At 36.5% G+C, this 21875-nt stretch overlaps 1 protein-coding gene across 2 annotated transcripts in view; it reads right to left on the minus strand.

The window, feature by feature from the left end:
- The window catches only part of Galnt13 (polypeptide N-acetylgalactosaminyltransferase 13), a 553792-nt gene that overhangs the window by 177462 nt on the left and 354455 nt on the right, over positions 1-21875 (minus strand). For both annotated transcript variants that reach the window (XM_051184677.1, XM_051184676.1), the window contains exon 8: positions 2652-2832. In XM_051184677.1, coding sequence (XP_051040634.1) covers positions 2652-2832 — 181 coding nt within the window. The remainder of the gene's footprint in view (positions 1-2651; positions 2833-21875) is intronic.

Below are 21875 nucleotides of genomic sequence, written 5' to 3' on the forward strand. Positions count from 1 at the left end.
CCTTTTATTTTATCTATGGGTGCTTAGCCAGGTTCTGGATAATAAAGAAGGGACAGAGCTTAGGACGTGATTCCTTGTTATAAACCAACATCTATAGGTAATTCAACAGTAAACAAAACAAGATGGCTCCCATCTAAATAAACATTTTATTTGTTAATTCTTCAAATTTCCCACTGATTATTTTTATGTTCTGTGAAGTTAGAGGAGATTTTCTAGATACTAGGAAAATCAGTCTCTAATAAACTTTAGACAGAGATAATTAAAGCTAACACAACACTGTAGCTGCTAACAGTAGGTACTGATGATCTGTTGTCCATGGTGTCAATATTCATTTCATTTTCACTGCTGTAACAAAATACCCTGATTAGAAAATACTTTAGGGTAGAAAAGTGGCTTATACTTCTAGATTATACTTCATCACAGGAGAGAAGTCACATTGGCAGAAGCTCAAAACAGCTAATCACGCTTCATGAGAGAAATAAATGCATTCAGGCCTGCTTGTTTGCTTTCTTCTCTCTTACACAAGCCCCCATACCTTATGGATGGTGCTTCCCATAGTGGGCTATGACTTCATCAGTCGATGCATACATATATATCTGTTTGTCATTGCAGTGAATAATATAATTTTATTCATGCATGTAAAAGCCTGTATTTTCCTTTTTAAAATTCACTATCAACAAAGGATATAGAAACTCAGAAAATAATGAATACTTGTGTGAGTTTGACTTTTAAACTGCAGTATCTATCAGAATTTATCACTATTTAACTCATACTCAAGAGCAGCATTCATGATGGCTACAGTAACAAGTTTCTAGTTTTCTCATAGAACACAGGTCATCGATTTCCATCCACAGATATTAACAACATTCTGTATGAGTGTGCATGTGCAAGGATGTGCTAGTGACAGACTTTTACATATGTTCTTTGTTGTTCCAGTCCATTGAACTTCTTGAAAAGTCACTTAATGTTCTTAGTCTTCAACCCCCCACTTTTCTGTGGAAAAGGGTATTGAGGTTTGCAATTTATATGAGCTTATGGAAAGCTTAGAATCCTGTGATTATCCCTTGTGACTTTCAACCCTTTGAACATTAATGAATTTGTATGCCTTCTCTTGTCAGTTCATTTCAGTCAACCTTCAGAGACTAGAAAGGAAAGGTCTTTTAGCATATCCTAGTATTGCTTTCCAACCATTATTTTCATTGAAAATTAATCATGGTATGTGGTTCCAGTGATCCCTAATCACTCATATTGTTAATACAACCTACATGTAATTCCCCATAATACAGTTCATTATTTCATTAGTTCCTTATTTATATTGTAACTAAATGTCTATAAGTAATTATTTTCATTCAATAAATACCAACAAAATAAAATGGAAAGGTTATATAAATGTCACTGCTTTCCTGCAGATTTTATGTTTTGTTGAACTCTATGAACATCTGGACAGAATTTCTACTATAAAAGGAAATATTTCTGGAAGTGTTCCTTGAAATACCATTTTTCTTGACATAGAAGGGACTTGAAAAAAAGTGTGAAAAGGTCCTTTTAATTGCACATTCACATAAAGATGCCTTCATTTTTCTTTCTGATACTCAATTCTAGATCATAAGAAGGGAACATTGAATTTTCTATTTTTCATACTTTTTATTATAAAAATCCAGTTACTACCATGACATACAGCTTCAGAAATTAGTGCATTCCCTTTAGAATGCAACCTGCACTTTTAAGCTGTGCACTAGATTATAGTGCAGAAAAGTGTCTGAAAGTGAAAACTCCTTTTGTTCTTAAGGGCTACATAAGAAGGTGTTGCGTACCTGGAAGCCATGTAGAAAACTCAAAGAGAGAACACTCAAATTGTTTTGCTAATATAGTCAGGGCACTTTGAATTTTATTTTGATATTCACGTCTATATTTTGACACCTTGAAGGCAATCATTATATTTAACTTGCAGAATTAGTTAATTAATTAATTATAAGGCTGGTTAGCCTTGTATTGCTGTTTATTATGCTTCAATTTTTCTCTTATCCTGTTATTTCATTCTCATTTTAGCACATCAATATTTAGTCTTTTTCTAGAACAATCATAGAAAATTAAAATGAAATCATTAAGAATCACACAATTTCCTACCTTTCCTGGAATTGAACAATTCCTTATTATGAAAAATATTCTTTCACATAAGTAATATTTGAATGCTGAGAAATTTTAAAAAGATAATAACCATTCCCATCACCCATTTTCAGTCTCCATTTAATTTTAGTTATATACAATTAGATCTATGCAACTAAAGTGGGAAGACATTTATGATTAGTAAATTTTCATTACTTCTTTACTTAAATTTATTGACTATTTACTAAATCATCCTGTTTAAATACAAATTAAAATTTTTCCTGGTATGTATCAAAATGAATATGAATATGTAAAAACTTCATTATTTACTTGAATCGAGAATAAAAATAGATGGAAAAGATTTTTAAAATGTCTAACATATTTTTTCCCTCTTTTTAGGTTAAAACTACTGTATTGAAAATCTTTCTCATGTAATTTTTTTGTTTGTTTTAGCTCTTAAGGTAATAATATCAATGAATCATGCATTCACCATGTTTAAGTTTTTACTTTCCTTTTAGAGGAAGGAAAGTGTCAGTACTGCATACCTGGAGATATGATATAGAAGAAATCTTTAAATTCATCCATCCAAACTTCTGCCAATCTTCTGTTGTTTTTGTTAATGACATGTCCAGTGCCACCAGGAAATGTATATGGAGTTGCCTTTCGAAAAACATGACCTACGTGAGAGCAAGTCACAATCTCCAAAGAGCCTCCACATTGCCAGATCTAGGGAGAAGAACAATCCTGTGTAAGAGCCAATGGGAATTATACAATGAGAATTCATAGCACGATCAAAGCCTAGGACAAACTTTAGAGATGCTACACATTTCAGCAAAGTATGATATAGACATAGAATTTAGAGCTATTATAATCACTTTTTACAAATAAAGACCATCTCTTTTTATAGTTGTAGCAATGGGATCTTGAAGCTAAGATGTACCCATATTCTGATACTAGTGAATCTCATGGTGAATTGATACAAATGTGCAATGTCAAAATCAAATTTTAATTTGAAGAAAAAGCCATCAATGTTCTCTTTCCATTTTGGAGTGTAAATTCTTATGCAGTCCCAGCTATCAATTTGATTCCTAAATGTTATAGAGTTGGGTGTCATTATTCTTACTAAAATTCTAGTATGCTTTTACTTCTGCTAACTGTGTAAATATCCAACTGTTTTTTCTAGGACATTCTTTAGAGACCCTGAATTTTGATTTACTTTTACACTGTAAACATTATTTTAATAAGAACTAAGAGTGTTACATTGTAAACACTTATTCAAGAAAATGTTTTTAAGGAAAGATATTTGAAAACAGGAAATCTTGGAAAACATATCTCAGATTTCTTAATATTCTCCGATCTACTTTGTAGTTGAAGGCAGGTATTACATAAAGTTTTCACAAGTGTTTATTTCCATAAAATTTGATTGTACAGTCAAATTCTTTACTAGTATATTGGGCTTTGATATTAATGTATATAGTTGCCCCATGCCAGTAAGTTGTGCATGTGTGTATTCAATCAATAATGGATTTAAAATACTGGGAAATGTTATTTTTATTAAATATACATAGGGTTTTCTGTTACCAAAAATAACCAATAGGGCCTGTAAGATAGCTCATGGATAAATGGTTCTCTCTCTACAGTCAAACAACCTGAATCAAGTTTTAGAAGCTGAGTGGTGGAAGGAGTGAGCTGATAATAGTAAGTTGTCTTCTTCCATCCAAACATATGTGTATCATAAATGTACACACACAAAAAAATATTGTAACAAAAGATATACAAAATAATAACTATTACATAGCAATCATTGCATTGTTCTAAAATATACACTCCTCAGATGTTTTGAAGTACAGAGAAAAGTATAAAAAGGTCACATGTAAGTATTGTGAATTTAACATAATAGACTCGCACAGTCACAGATCTTGGTTCACTGTGGCAGGACTTGGAACTAATTTCAACCATCCCCATATGTATAAAAGCCTGATTGTTCTCTTGATATCATGACTTCACCTTACAAATTACACACTGTAACTTCAGAGTAGGCATTTTAAATACCCAAGAAATTGTAAATTGATTTATATTCACATCTAGCATATTTCATTTACACCTTTGTAAAATAGCAAAAACTATATTTTATAGACATGCCACATATTTTTTCATTTTTTTTCTACTCATAGGGAAATGATACTCATTTATGTATCTTCCTGGAAATTTGTGTGGTGGAAGCTACAAATGATTATTTAGATTAGTTATATAGTAGACTCAATTTTTATAATCGCCTTTCCTGTGTGCCACTTCACAGTTTTCCCTTCTCTTAAAGTATGATATAAATGCTATTTGCCATTTCTCTTCATGAGCTCAAAATTGGTCCCATACATGTGTTCTGAATGCTGATAACTTCAACTCTTCAACCTAGAATTTACCAATGGGATATGGATATAGCAAAATATTTACTGAACAATCCTTTTGCTTGGCTTGGAGATAAGCATATATGCTAGTTGAATTTTTGAGTCAACTCTCCTCTTTTTTGTTCCAGAAATTTATAAACTGTTATTAAATGGTTCCACAAAACTCCCTTATGGCTGGTCAAGTTAAGAAATAAAGCAAAATTGGTTCATTGTCATATCTGATAACTGTTAATCTTTTTGAAAAAAAAAAACCACATTCAATCCATCATCAACCATTGATGGTATTGTCTGTAAACTAATTTATAGGATATTCAATTACTCAGGATGCTACTACAAAATATGAGACTCTGGCTAGATAATGTCTTCAACAACAGAAATTCAGTTTTAATGTCTAAGAAGTTATGACATCTATCATGCTACTAGAATGATCACTTTCTGATGAGAGTATTTTCTTAGATAATAAATGGTCACTTACTTTCTGTCTCTAGACTCATAAAGAAAAGTTATGTTGTCATTTATTCCTCTTATAATCTCCAAATTCTTTTGGATTGAGGATCCTCCTTTTGAACTAACTGTTCAATTATTATAGATCTATTCTCCAGGTACAGTCATATGGGGATTCTGCCCTTCAATATATGATGTTGGGGGAATGTGATTAAAATTATGACAACAAATCTCTTCAATCAATGTCACCATCCTTTAGCAAGTTTGATTCTCTTGTTATTCACTTGCCTTGTCAATGATTGCTCTCTGAAAAATTATGTTGTTCTACGATATTAGAAAGGGTTTTGTTTTTTTTTTTTTTAATTTTAATTATTTGACTTTGCTTCACTGCTAAAATCCTTGGTTTCTCCTTGAACCGAAAATGCAAACAAAATAATTTCAGTCTCTCTAATTCAATAATATAATTCTTTTCCTGTAGTAATAACCTGGTATTTTCTATAATCACATTACACATCAAAGCCTCCTCACATGCTTAATCTATACCTTTGTAATTCTGTCATGACTCTTTCCCATTAGACGAGATAGCTCTTTCTCATTCTTATCCCAGCTAAAGTATGTCTCATAGGAGAGTTTTCTAAAGGCTAGGGAGATACTTCATTAATTCTTATACTGCTCTTGAAGAAGACCCAAAGTGTATTTCCTCACCCATTATGTAAAGTCCCAGAAATCATGTTGGATGACAGTCGTTTGTGGTATATGCACAAATCCCCACATAGACACTCACACAAATGTTTAAGTTAAAAAGAAAATCTTGAGAAGATTTTTAAGAGAGGTTCTCTGCATCCATAAATTGCCTCTTTTCTTACCTAGAATGTAGACTATAAAGAAGCAAACATGGCTGGTCATTTTTGTAGCCCTGAGAGCCAAATATCAAGTTATGTTCATCTCAAATCAGCAAGGTAATTAGAATGTTGGCCTAATGAGCAAATGAACAATATAAAATTTAACTATCAAGGTTAATATGAAGAAAAAAGTACTTCTGATAGAATGAGGAGATAAGCATGTTTGGGATTTTTATTAAGTTATGTATTATAAAGTATTTTAAAAATATGGATTGAGAGAAATTAACTTGTCAAATATGAGCTGTTTCATGGTTCTTGGGAACTGAAGAAATTACGTAGAGGGTGCCATCCAGCACAATAAAATAAAAAAGAAATAATTCACAGTTCATGGTGAACAAGGTTGTTGAGTGACAGAAACTATAGCAACATTACAAGTGCTACTATAGCATTATTTGGACTTCCAGAATAATCTCTCATTCCCTATAAAAAACATTATTCAGGGACCCCCAAATCCTGGCCTCTGCCAAAGAACGAGGTCTCAGCTGGAGAGCTCCAGTTTCCAGTGAGATCCCACTACCCTGCAAAACCTTCTCAAGTTCCAGCTCAGCCCTTGTCCTCTTCCGCCGACTATTGGCCTGAGGTGAGTCTGGGCCCAATCGGGGCTGCCTGTCCCCTACAACATCTTTTCCCCCTCCCTCTCCTGAACTCCCTGGGTTGGCCCCTGATCCTGCTGCTCCTGTCTCCAATTCCCATCTAGAGCACCCTTGGAGCTCTAATATACCCCCACCCATCCCCACTGCCAGCCTACCCCCCCCCTACACTGTGACCTACCCACCCCCCACTGTCCTGCTGCTCTGGTTGAGCACTGGGACAGAGGGTGGAGCCAACAGTCCACCCTACTTCGGAGACTTCTCAGAGCAACTCTGAACAAAGGAGACCTGACTATCCACGCGGGACCACCTGTAATTTCCACCTCCTTGGTCTCTGACCACGCCTCCAGTCCTCTGCTGGAGTCCTGGGCCCCTCCCAGAGATCTGCCTCCCTCTGCGGGTCCACTCGGAGTTCCTGCAGGCAAGATCCTTGACCCCCAAATCCTGACCTCTGGCAAAGAACGAGGTCTCAGCTGGAGAGCACCAGGTTCCAGTGAGATCCAACTACCCTGCAAAACCTTCTCAAGTTAAAGCTCAGCCCTCGTCCTCTTCTGCCGGCTATTGGCCAGAGCTATTGGCCAGAGTTCCACTGTGAGTACCTGCTGGCATCTTCTTCTGGATCCTCATCCTTGACCCCATTCCTGGATCCCTGTCTGCGGAGAAACCCCCTAGAGAGCTTGGACCACACAAAGCTACAGATATTGAATCTCAGACCCACATAAGCCCATCGGGGAAGTACCATAGAGAGAGGGGGGAGCCACCACCAACACCTACTGGAAGAAGCTATGGGAAGAAGGCAATACAAGACAACACCTAACAACAGACAGACGAACATGGCAGCACCAAAATCTAGGGAATCTACACCAACTAGAATGGAACACAACAACAAAGCAGAGGAAGCAGAAGGGTGCGACTTAAAAATTACCATCATAAAAATGATAGAGGCCCTCAAAGAAGATGTGAGAAAATCCCTTAAAGAAATGGAGGAAAAAAACAAACAAAAAAGTGGAAGAAATGAACAAATTCCTTAAGGAAAGTACAGAAAGCCAAGAAAAAACAATTAACCAGGTGAAGGAAACAGTTCAAGACTTGAAAACTGAAGTTGAGAAAATAAAGGCAACACAAACCGAAGGAATGCTGGAAATTGAAAAACTGGGAAAAAATCGGCAACGACGGACACAAGCATAACCAATAGAATTCAAGAGATGGAAGAGAGAATCTCAGGCACAGAAGACAAACTAGAAGAAATAGATTCATCGACCAAAGAAAATCATAAATCCAATAAATCCTTAACACAAAACATCCAGGAAATGTGGGACAGCATGAAAAGGCCAAACCTAAGAATAATAGGCATAGACGAAGGTGAGGAAGCCTAGCTCAAAGGTGCCGAAAACATATTCAACAAAATCATTGAGAAAAACTTTCCAAATCTGAAGAAGGACATGCCCATGAAAGTACAAGAAGCATACCGAACCCGAAATAGGCTGGACCAAAGAAAAAAGACCCCTCAACATATAATAATCAAAACACCTAGCATACAGAATAAAGAAAGAATATTAACAGCAGCAAAGGGAAAATGACAGGTAACATATAAAGGCAGACCTATCAAAATAACACCTGAATTCTCGATGGAAACCCTCAAGGCCAGAAGGTCCTGGATAGATGTTGTAAAAGTATTAAGAGAACACGGATGCAAGCCTAGGCTACTATATCCAGCAAAACTCTCAATCAATATAGATGGAGAGAACAAGATATTTAATGACAAAACCAGATTTTCCCAATATGTATCTACAAATGCAGCCATACAGAATGTGTTGGAAGGAAAACTCCAACCCAAGGAAGGTAACTATGCCCACAAAAATGTAGGCAACAGATAATCCAACTACACCAGAAACCAAGGGTGAAGCAGAACTAATATGTTCACAATACCACTGTCAACAACAAACCTAAATCAAACAAGCATCAACAATTAATGGTCCTTACTCACCCTCAACATTAATGGTCTTAACTCACCTATAAAAAGACACAGGCTAACAGAATGGATATGAAGACAGAATCCATCCTTCTGCTGCATAAAAGAAATACATCTTAGCTTCAAAGATAGACATTACCTCAGGGTAAAGGGTTGGGAAAATATTTTCCAATCAAATGGAAATAAGAAGCAAGCAGGCATAGCTATCCTAATATCTAACAAATTAGACTTCAAACCAAAATTAGTCAAAAGAGATGAAGATGGTCATTTCATATTCATCTCAGGAGAAATCCATCAACACAAAGTCTCAGTTCTGAACATCTATGCCCCTAATACTACAAAGTCACCCACATTCATAAAAGAAACACAACTAAAACTCAAAGCTCATATAAAACCTCACACACTTATAGTGGGAGACTTCAATACACCACTCTCAACACTAGACAGGACAACAACACAAATAGCAGAAAACCTGCAAACTCATGGAAACTGAACAATGTGCAATTGCACCACTCCTGGGTCAAAGAAGAAATAAAGAAAGAAATTAAAACTTTCTAATATTCAACGAGAATGAGGATATAACATACCCGAACTGATGGGACACCTTGAAAGCAGTGCTAAGAGGGAAGTTCATTGCACTAAGTGCCCATATGAAGAAAACAGAGGATAGTCACATAAGAGAATTAACAGCCCAACTGAAAATCATAGAACAGAGAGAAGCTAATTCACCCCGCAGGAGTAAACACCAGGAAATAATCAACTTGAGGTCTGAAATCAACAAAATAGAAACCAGGAAAACAATACAAAAAATCAATGCAACAAAGAGTTGGTTTTTTGAGAAAATCAACAAGATATACAAACCATTATCCAAATTAACGAAAAAACAAAGACAGAACATGCAAATTAACAAAATCAGAAACGAAATGGGGAACATAACAACAGACACAGAGCAAATCCAGACAATTTACAGGTCATATTTTGAAAATCTGTATTCCACAAAAACTGAAAATTCAAAGGAAATGGACAAGTTTCTGGATAACTATCACTTACCAAAATTAAATCAAGAACAGACAAACAACTTAAATAGACCTATAACCTGCAATGAAATAGAAGCAGTCACTGAAAGCCTTCCAACCAAAAAAAGTGCAGGGCCAGATGGATTCAGCACAGAATTCTACCAGACGTTCAAGGAAGAACTAATACCACTACTCCTCAAACTGTTCCACAAGATAGAAACAGAAGGTTCATTGCCAAACTCTTTTCATGAGGCCACAATAACTTTGGTACCCAAACCTCTCAAAGACACAACTAAGAAAGAAAACTACAGACCAATATCCCTGATGAACATCGATGCAAAAATACTCAATAAAATACTGGCAAACCGAATTCAAGAATACATCAGAGAAATCATCCACCATGACCAAGTAAGCTTCATACCTGAAATGCAGGGATGGTTTAACATACTAAAATCTATCAACGTGGTCCACCATATAAACAAACAGAAAAAGAAAAACCATATGATTATTTCCCTAGATGAGGAAAAAGCCTTCGACAAAATTCAACACCCTTTCATGATAAAGGTCTTGGAGAGGTCAGGGATAGTAGGAACATGCCTAAACATAATAAGGGCAATATACAGCAAACCAACTGCCAACATCAAACTGAATGGAGAGAAACTGAAGCCAATTCCTCTAAAATCAGGAACAAGACAAGGCTGTCCTCTCTCTCCATATCTCTTCAATATCGTACTAGAAGTTCTAGCTAATGCTATAAGACAAAAAAAGTAGATCAAGGGGATCCAAATTGGAAAGGAAGAAGTCAAACTGTCTCTATTAGCAGATGATATGATAGTTTACATAAGCGACCCAATAAACTCTACCAGGGAACTCCTACAGCTGATAAACACCTGCAGCAAACCAGCAGGATACAAGATAAACTCAAAATTATCAGTAGCCCTACATTTTCAGACAACAAAGAGGCAGAGAAAGAAATAAGAGAAACATCACCCTTTACAATAGCCACAAGCAACATAAATTATCTTGGTGTAATGCTTACCAAACAAGTAAAAGACCTATATAATAAGAACTTTGTGACTCTAAAGAAAGAAATTAAAGAACATACCAGAAAATGGAAGGATCTCCCATGCTCTTGGTTAGATAGGATTAACATAGTAAAAATGGCAATCTTACCAAAAGCAATCTACATATTCAATGCAATCCCCATTAAAATCCAACCACAATTCTTCATTGACCTTGAAAAGATAATAATCAACTTTATATGGAAAAACAAAAGACCCAGGATACCCACAACATCCTTGCACAATATAGAATATCAGGAGGCATCACCATTCATGACTTTAAGCTCTACTGCAGAGCTATAGTTCTGAAAACAGCCTGGTATTGGCATAAAAATAGACAGGTAGACCAATGGAATCGAATTGAAAATCCTGATATTAATCCACGCACCTATGAACCTGATTTTTGACAAAACAGCTAAAATTATACAATGGGTCAAGGACAGCATCTTCAACAAATGGTGCTGGCACAATTGGATGAGGTTGTGTAGAAGACTGCAGATAGACCCATGTCTGTCGCCATGCACAAAACTCAAGTCCAAATAGATCAAAGACCTCAACATCAATCCAGCCACATTGAACCTCTTAGAAGAGAAAGTAGGAGGTACCCTTGAACAAATTGGTATAGGAGTCCGCTTCTTGAACATAACTCCAGGGGCACAGACACTGAAAGAAACAATTAATAAATGGGACCTCTTCAAACTTAGAAGTTTCTGTAAGGCAAAGGACACAGTCGACAAGACCAAAAGGCAGCCCATAGACTGGGAAAAGATTTTCACCAATCCTATATCTGACAAAGGGCAGATCTCCAAAATATACAAAGAACTCAAGAAACTAGTCAATAAAACAACAAATAACCCTATTAAAAAATGGGGTACAGAACTGAAGAAAGAATTCTCAATGGAGGAAATCAACAAGGCTGAAAGACACTTAAGAAAATGCTCCACATCCTTAGCTATCAGGGAAATGCAAATCAAAACAACTTTGAGATACCATCTTACCCCTGCCAGAATGGCTAAAATTAGAAACACCAGTGATGACTTATGTTGGAGAGGATGTGGAGAAAGTGGAACACTCCTCCACTGTTGGTGGGAGTGCAAACTCATACAGCCATTTTGGAGATCAGTATGGCGGATCCTTAGGAAAATGGGAATTAGTTTACCACAGGACCCGGCAATCCCCCTCTTAGGCATATACCCAAAGGATTCACATCCATGCAACAAAGACATCTGTTCAACTATGTTCATAGCAGCACTATTAGTAATAACAAGAACCTGGAAACAACCTAGATGCCCCTCAATTGAAGAATGGTTAATGAAGATGTGGCACATCTACACATTGGAATACTACTCTGCAGAAAAAAATAATGGTATCATGAAATTCGCAGGCAAGTGGATGTTACTTGAAGAAACCATCCTGAATGAGGTAACCCAGTCATAAAAAGAGGAACACAGTATGTACTCACTCATATATGGATTTTAGACCTAGATCAAAGGATCACCAGCTTATAATTCACACCACCAGAGGAACTAGGATACAAGGTCTATTCTAAGAGAGTCATATAAAGTCCCTCACAGAACTGGGAAGGGACAAGTCCCCCAGAGCTCAGGTGAAGTGGGGGGGCCCGAATGGAGAGAGAAGTAGGAGAAAATGAGGAGGAGGAAAGGAAAACATGTGCGACCAGTAAGATTGAGCCTGGTTAGGAATAGAAATTAGGAAAGAGAGAGAGAGACAGAGACAGAGAGAGAGAACATAAAAGAGGGAGCCAATATTGGTTTGAAGATAAAATTGAACACAAAGAGAGGCTGAGAGAACTATAAGACTGCTCCCAACTAACAAGTTGAGCTTCCATGGAAAGGCTATCATAAATGCCCTTCCTGGAGAATGAGATCAACAACTAACTTCTCCATGGAGCCCTCAACTAATGCCTGTTGAAAACAGGATCAAACACCCATATATAAACACTGAGTTGAACTAGAACCCAAATGCAGATGGGAGGACAAGACCATGTGGCAGAAACAAATAGAGACAGCTTACCTGAACAAGGAGGAGCTAATGGCCACTAGACTGATAGCTGGGAAGCCAGCATGGGACTGACCTAGGGCCCCCTGATTATGGGTCTCAGCCAGAAGGACTGAGCAGTCTAAGAGACCTCAGACAGTGGAGCCAGGATGTATCCCTGGTGCACAAAAGAACTTTGTGAACATATCCCCCATGGAGGGGTAACTGCCTTAATCTAGAGACAGGAGAGAAGCCCTAGTCCCTACTTCACATACCTGTCAGATCTACATGACCCCAACTGGATGGCATTCCCCTACATATGGAAATGGGGTGGGGGGATGGGAGGGGAGGGTGTTTAGAGTGCATGTGAGAGGGCAGAGAGGGTAAAAAGGGAGGGAAGGAGGGAGGAAGGACTGAGAAGGAGGGAGAGAGGGAGGGAGGGAGGGAGAGGGAACTGGGATCGACATGTAAAATAACATATTAAACTAAAAAAAAAAAAAATGCTTTGACTCCAAAATTTAAGTTCAAGGACAAGTTACTGGGGAAAAGGGTTTCTATTTTTGTTTCCACAGAAAATGAAAAGATGTGGATTCCTTCCAGTCTAATGTGGTTTGATCACTCCAGACTGCCTGAAACAAGAGTACAAGCTGATCCTACATTCAAAATAGCTGGACAAAACAGCCCTACAGACTACAGCCAGGATATCTGAATCTTCTTCGAATCCACCAAGACAGAGCCCCTTACCAGCAGGAACTATTTTGGAAAGAACAACGCCCAAATTCCCAAATATTGTGTTAAATGTTTGTTTTCATTTAATTGGACTGTTATATAAAATTAAATAAAATTAAAAAAAAACATTATTCAGCAAAGTACCCAGCATTGTCACTATACTCATGTTTTTCCTTTAAAGTGACAGGAATTTGGAAAAGTAACACAGTATGTAGTGACCAGGGAATTTAGGGTCTTCTCATTATTATGATGTTATTCTATGCTAATAATATAAGGGGTCCCATAATAATGGAAAGAAGGGTTTTCCTTCTTTTCCAGTGATTAGAGCAAAAACAAGAAAGAGGGTTAAGTGTAATAAATAGAAACTAACATTTCCCTGCAAGATAGAATCCTATGAATAGCAAATAGGCTAGCTATTCCAAGTACTGTCATTTGAACAGAGACAAAGGTACTTAAAATGTTCTTGGAAAATCATCAAGCATACAATAAAATCTCATTTCTAGTGTAATAAAAATGTTGTCTGATCTAAAGAATCTTAGGAGTGGGCTTGGTTTGATGGTTTAGCAGAATTGGCAAGTCAAATGAATAAGTGACTGAAAGTGCTGCTAACTTCAAATCCTTTCTGAGCCTTATGTATGGTGCATGGAAGAGAGAGCTATAAACTAGCAAAATAGCTCACCAGCAAGTGTTTGCACAAGTAAGAAAGAAAGCTTGGCATTGTCTGTTGTGGAAAATACTAAGACCATCTTCTGGCCACAACTCTTGGAGTCAGAGAGATTGTCCAAAGGAAAGCAGGATTTAGAAAATGGTGAACTTATCACTGTAGATATTCACTACCAAGAGCAGGGGAATCTAAACAGAGCTAATCACAGGTAATCGTAAACAAACATATTATGCATGATCTACCATTTTTTCCAGTCCATTCTTTTGCCTGATTTGGAGGGAGAGAACAACAATATACACTCAAAGGATATACACTCAGAGGTCTTCTGTCAGCATCGTCCCATGAGCAAGAGACACAAATATCAATATTGTTGTTAACATAACAAGGCCTTTATTATTAAATAATATTATTTAATATTAATTAATTAATAAGATTATTATTAAATTAAAGAACAAGGGTTCTTTAAATTGGAAGCCATCAGAAAACCCTAGAATTTATCCTAAATGACAAGCATTAGCCCTGTACACTGCTTTATTTCAAAACATAAACACATGTCTGGAGACAAAATAAAGCATTCTAAGTAAATATTAAGTGTACACCAAAGCAAATTCAGATTGTATGGTGAGTCCTCCCTAAAGCAGTGATTGATACCTGTCCTCAGAGTTCTCTCTCTTTACTTTTGTACTGAAAATAGGCATTAGCACTAGGTTTATGTGCAATGTTCAGGGGTCTCTCCATCTACTCTTTCAATTCCTGGAACTCTCACAGCTTGTGGTCTTATGGGTTCTATATTAATAATAGGGCTCAGGACACAGTAAGCCCAAATATGTAAACTTAACATTTGAAGAAAAAACAAAACAAAACAAGCAAACAAAAGAACCTGTTGAAACCAAAGGGTAACCCTGACCCCCACACACACCACCACCACCACCACCACAACAACAACAACAACAACAACAACACACACACACACACACACACACACACACACACACACACACACATACACACACACCTCATCTCACCTATGGTAATAAAAAGATTCTCTGACCTCCATAATCTGAAAACCACTGGACCCACATTCTGTCTCAGCTCATCCTTGGGGACTAGGCAAATCTGAGAAAACAAACTGGTTAAATCCATTAACCTATAACTCTTTTCTGTTACATTAGATCATTAACCTTAGTCCACTCTTGCTTCATTACTCATTCACTTCACTTTAATTAACATTAAAATGTACAGCATTACATGGGTCTTTGGACTCCCTTTCCGAAAACTTCCCTCTCAGACAACAGTTTTACTAATATTGTTTTTCAACCAGTCATCTGTCTTGTGCAACAAGAGTATCAGTAACCTGGAACCTAATAGAGTAAGGAAAGATACTAACCCCCCCACACACACACAGAACATAACACTATATTTTGAGAATACACACACCATAGAGAATGGAATTTATTGAAGTACTGTGATTCCAAGAATCTCTGTCCTTTCTGCCTTAATAGGTAAGGTGGGAAGTTCTAGTTTTATGCTCTCTTCCTAAATGGCACAGATAAGTTCTATGCACAAACACAAAATTCCCAATAATGGTTGCAGATTTATAAGGATGAATAGGAATCTTTCTTTGACTCTGACTCTTAGCTAAGGTTAGGAACTTTACTAGAGATGGTGACAACTGATCTATATAACTCAGCAAATACTGATTCTTGATGACTGACTCCTGGGATATGATTCAGTCTCATCATCCATCTGTGCTCATAGAATATGCCATAGATATTCATAGTACATTTATTTTTGGCAAATCATCTCACAAAATAAAGATATAAAAATTGGACTACATGGTAATATCAACACTAAGCAAATATAAAACAATTGATCTATTAATGGCAAAGTGGTATCATTCACACAGACACTAGACCATTGGTTCTCAACCTTCCTAATGCTGCAACCCTTTAATATAGTTCCTCATGCTTTGGCAACCCTCAACCATAAAATTATTTCATTGCTACTTAATAACTGTAATTTTGCTATTATTATGAATCCTAAGGTAAATATCGGTAAGAAGGATGTCTCATATATCATATCCAATGGGTTTGTGACCCACAGCTTGAGGACCACTGATCTAAACCAAAATGAGGAAGTTGAAACACAAGTTTTAATTTAAAGTATGTGGGCAATGAGCCCAGAACCAGGGTTATGTGTTGGTCCACCACAACATCCACTCCATCCGTGATCTGCTATAGCATGTGAGTGGAGGAAGAGAAAAGGGTGCATCCGTGTGTGGACCCAGGGCTGTAGGATCTCAACAACACAGGGCATTAAGAGAAAGTACAGAGAGAGTCCCTGTGAGGGCGCAGCATTGATGGTGTAGTAGAGACCAGGGGCCTTAGATCAGATCAATAATTCCTTGCAATAAATGCCTGCATATAAAAATGTATGGATAAAAATGTTTACTGTGTGACTCACAGTGTTACACTGTAGATTTGATGACAAGATTTTCCTTTTCTCTTACTTGCTATTTCTTCTCCAAAATTATTGTTGTTTTTACTATTAGAGGGATGGAGATGGGTGTGATAAGGAAGCATGGTGTGAGATACTCAAAGAATAAATAAAATAAAAAAGATAAAAATACACTGCACAGAGTGTATATACCCTAGTGATTACTCTGAAAGTTTATTTAGTAAATATTTTGGAAGAAAGGCACAAAATTGTGAAGAAAAACAGCAATAATAAGACCTCTAGGAAGAACATGCATGTCAGGTGTGGGTACCTTCCTCTTGCAATCACAGAACTCTGGGCATTATAGCAAAGGAACATGAGTCATCACCAAAGCATGCACTAGGCTAGGAAACAAACAGAATTTCCTTTTATTGACAAGTTCCTTTGCGGTCCATCTTTCCCTAAAACCTATTTTGTAGCTGAGGAAGACTTTTAAATTTGGATATCCTGTAACTACCTCCCAAATGGTATTATTAGAGGCTTGCCATGCCAAGCCTGGTTTAGACAGTGCTAGGACTTGAACCAAGAATATACAAATAGGCAATCGCTATCAATTGAGTTAAAAACATATCTCAAACAGAAATATTCTGTCACTTCCACTGTCTTTGCATATTTGTAAAACTTAGGAAGTGCTCATGCCCTTAACTTCTCCACTACAAAATAATTGTGATCATAGAAACTACTTGAAGATTCTGTTACTTAATTTAGGAACAAGTAAAATGATTGCTTACCTAGCATTTAATTTTCTTGCTGATGTAGTGTTGCTGATTCTTGTCTTTTGAAGGAAAACACATTTAAAATCTTCACTTTTGCACTTCTTTATAAAGTAGAATATCAGTGTCTGAACAGTTTAAGTACACAGTGTTGAGTTTAAGTTCATAGTCGATTATTTTTCAACTAGAATACATTATATTTTCTAAAGTTACTTTACAAGAGTTCACCAAACAGGATAAGCTGAATAAAACACTTGTCTCTTCCACATGAACTGATAATGCCCAGATTTCATTGCATCAATAAGCAAATCTGATTGCTGTTTTCGAAGCTTTCAACAGATTAATATTATTTTTATTTATCTCTGTCAACCAAATTTGACTGGATATAAAATATAGTCTTTGATCCATAGAAACATAAAGCTAGTAGCTGTGTTTGTTTCCATATTTTATTCTTATAAACTTTCTTTGATGATTGAGAGTAGTTAATCAAAATTTAAAATGTCCATTGCTCATTTGATTGTCTGTTTGATTTTGTCACGACTGCCAAGAGAAAATTAACTTATTCTATCCTTTTCATGTGTTTTGGCATCTACAGCAGTGACATTCTAATTAAGGATCACACAATTCAGAAATGTGGTGGCTGGTGATTATAATTTCAGAGCTCCAGAAAGCTAAGGCAGAAAGACCCTGACAAGTTCAAGCATAGCCTTGGTTGCACACTTAGTACCAGGCTGGTCTAAGCAAAAGAATAAGACCTTGTCTCAAGTAAATAAATAATAAAGATAACTGTCATAATTACATATGCTGTAAAGATAACTGGCATCTGTACTTTTACTTCAAGAGTAACTGTTTCCAATTTAAAGTTTTACTAGACTGATACAGGCAGCTACCTGTTTTATTCTGAGTTTCACCTTCTTCCCTGCCTGCCACCATCTCTGCACTGAACCGTAGTTTATGAAATCCTCAATAATAAAAATAAATGGCATATAACGAGGCATGCAGAACAATTGTTATGATTGTGTCTTTAGATGTGGAGATTGTCTCCCTGCTCGGGCCCCTTACCAGCTGAGTGACCTCACTTGTTTTCTTTCAATGCTTTTCGTTGTAGGTAATAAAAAAAAGATTAGGAAGTTGTACCCACGAGGGCTGTTGTGATGATTAAGGAAAACTAGGGCATGTAAAGATATTTAGCCTTTATATGGAAAATAAATTTGAACACAGTAGACTAGAGAGATATATTAAGGAGTCTTTGTAATAATCTAGGGACTAGCTGCTAATGTCCTAGGGTGATGATAATGAAATAGAGAGGCGTGTAACAGCCTGATATGATTTGGGGAATTAAAATTATGAATTAATGCATGTGTTCCTCGAACCATTATGTCCTCTACTAGGCATAGCTCATTTTTCCTTCATGTAAGCAGTCCTTGTTTGTTTTCTATTGATCTGTTTTCACTAAAATATAACATTTACTACCTATCTCTATTACGTGCCGTGCCACTCAATTTTGTATACTCAGATTCTTATACAGTTAAATATTTATATTTTATTTTGGAGGTTTTATTTATGCACACACACACACACACACACACACACATATATATACATATATATATATATATATAATCTTTGAAGCATCATATTTTACTTTGTAACTAGAATGCAATTTATTGTAAAAATTAAATCTGAATTTTAAAAGATCAACCAGTAATCTGTGATATAAGTAAAATAAACTGTCAATTTCATTTAGGTTTATAGTATATACCAATTGAATAATTTATTAAAAGTAATATTGAGAAATATGGGGAATTGCATAATACCTTCAAACATGTCTATCATACAACTTAATGAGAAGTACCGTTGTTGCTTTCATTGTGATTACAAAGATAAAACTAGCTATACTGATGGTATATAGTACAGTTACTATTAGTACTTCACACCCAATTTTGTATACATACATGCACACACACGCGCGTGCACACAAATGTGCACACACACACACACAGAGAGAGAGAGAGAGAGAGAGAGAGAGAGAGAGAGCAAGTAGATGGATGACAAACTCTTTCTTACAATTGTACAAAAGCCTACTGGTACAAGCAAGATTCATAAAGCCACTATTTTTATTTGATAGTCATGTGACATTCAGTAGGAAGTTTTGATGCATTTTAACATAAAACTTGTTTGATATTTTCTCATACAATATTTTGATGATATTTTTCTTCCTTGCCAAAACTTCCCAAATGCTCTAGATTCCCTTGCACATCTGATTTCATGTGCACTATTCCACTCCTCTTCCTTTCTCTCAGAACAAGTACAAAACAAAAACAAAATCAAAACTCGATACATACTAAATGAGGAGGAAAAAAAAAGATAGGCAGACATAAAGGAATGGAGGAAGGAAGGAAGGGCCCAATCAAAACAAAATGAGAGAAAGAAAGAGAGAGAGAGAAAGAGAGAGAGAGAGAGAGAGAGAGAGAGAGAGAGAGAGAGAGAGAGAGAGATCAGAATTTGTTGAATGTTAGGCCAAATACTACCAGGCATGGAGTCTGATAATTACTTTGACTGGGGAATGCCATCTTTGCTTGTTTGTTGAGTTATGTTCTACTTTTACTTTGCTTTGCAACAGTTGATTCCTGTGATTTGTTAGTCACTAGAGCTGTAGTCTTTTCTTTCTGGTACTTTTTTTTTTTTTTTTTGAGACAAATTCTTGTTATATAGGCCCAGCTTCCCAAATTCATGATCTCCTGTAATAAATATCAGAGCATCCCTAGCCAGTCAATCTACTTAGCAAGTTCCAGGCCAGTCACTGACCTTGTCTCAATAAACAAAGTCTGTCTCACAGGTGTCAAATCTGGGTAGGAGTGTGAGCATTTTCCCTCTTTTGGAAGGCTACATTGTACCTTCTGGTACCATGAACTCTAGTCTTTGGGGGGTGCATTAAGGGTAGTGCCTGATCAAGAAACTGTGGGCCCTGTGTCTGAAGTGCATTGTGTCATCAGCAATAGAGAATTGAGTTTCACTCCTGAGGGACAAAACAGGCAACAGTTATAGTCTGTGGTCTAGTTTTGTTAGATGTTTTCTGGCTCTTGGGTGAGCACATTGTTAGCCTAGATGTAAATTTTCATTGAAAATATGCATGTACATTCATATTTGTAGAGACGTTTGTGTATTGTGGGGTTTGGGAAGCTACTTAATGGTATGATTCCTTTTGTATTTTTTTTTCAGACAACCTTATTGTTATTTGACCCTCCTTTCTCCTGTTTTTATCTCTTTCTCTCTAGATAGAGCCCATATTATTTTCTCATTTCCTCCATCAGAACACTGTAGCCTGTTATTCCCACTTCTATTGATCCCCAAACCAAGCAAAAGTCTCTTTTTATTTTCTTGGTATCTTCAGTTATCAGTATATGAACTCATATGGGAAACCAAGAAAGCACTAAAACTCTAAGGATGCAGCTGTGACTACAATCAACTGTTTTCTCATTGGAGTTAAGGCCCATTCAACTAGAGGGAAATTTCAGGTACTGGAAACCTAACCAATTACCTGGGGCTAGTGAAGTTGAATACATTGGAGGAGAACATACAATCACTATTTTATTTACAACATATAATTCCTAATTACCTTATGAATATTTATCTTTATATTTATGTTAAGTGTGGTCTTACCCCTCATTAAGCAAACTTCTCTTTAGGACAAAGGTCTTTAAAGAAAACCACAATGTATCAAGATGCATAGTTGCAGAGCCCACTCTCATCGTATACATGTGCAAATCAAATTCTGCACCCCAGGCTGGGGAAGTTTTGCAAAAGAAGTGACCCAGAATATCAGAGAGATTAATGTGAGAATCTTCCTAGTAATGACAGAAGCTGCACCCATAGAGTCTTACTAACCTGACTGTGTAAATATAGGATGAACCAGGTAAACAATAAACATGATAATGCAAGTCGGGGGAAAGACAAGGAGTTCTCAACCCCACACAAAGAATTATAGGCAGCTTAAAAATGCTGAGTGGGAGATAGTTTACCCTGAGAAGATCACAACCTTGGTTAGCAGATAACAAATGATCAACACTGAAAATATGCATATGAGTAACATTATACAATCTGAGATATCATATTAATGAATATATACCTATACATGTTTACATGTATGCATGTAACAAAACTTCAGAAGAAGAAGAAGATGTCAGAAAATTGAAAGAGAGCAAGAAGGGCTATATAGGAGGGTTTGGAAAGAGAAAGAGGAATGGGAAAAATGTAAGTATAATCTCAAAAAATAAATAAAGTTAAAAAACGGTAGATGACTTCTGAGGATGACAAGTATGGTAGACATCTGGTCTTCATATGCAATCCATATACATTCATGTGCAAAACCATGAACACACACACACACGCTCACAGTAGAAGAGAAAGTGCAATAGTATAATAAAGGTGGTCTTGTCAACTTCATTAGAAAAAGATATATTTTCCTCTCCTATGAAATGTTCTTGTTTTAGATAGGTCTCAATTTATATAAAACTAGTAGAAACACCAAACATGAACATGTATCCTTGTAATATGAGCACAACCAAGCTGAGACAGGAAGACAGGGAACTGTAATACAGATTGTCATGCCATATGTCCCACAACTCTTCTTTAAACTGTGGGTCATGACTTCATACGGAGGCAATGAAATTGAATGTTGGGCCACAAAAGTTTGCCAGGAGTAAAAGTCTTCTGAATGCATGTAGACTGAAAGATTAATTAGCAACCTGATGTGTACTGTATTCCAAACGTAGCTAA

Source organism: Phodopus roborovskii, unplaced genomic scaffold, assembly GCF_943737965.1.
Source record: "Phodopus roborovskii unplaced genomic scaffold, PHOROB, whole genome shotgun sequence".
In the NCBI taxonomy this organism is placed as follows: Eukaryota; Metazoa; Chordata; class Mammalia; order Rodentia; family Cricetidae; genus Phodopus; species Phodopus roborovskii.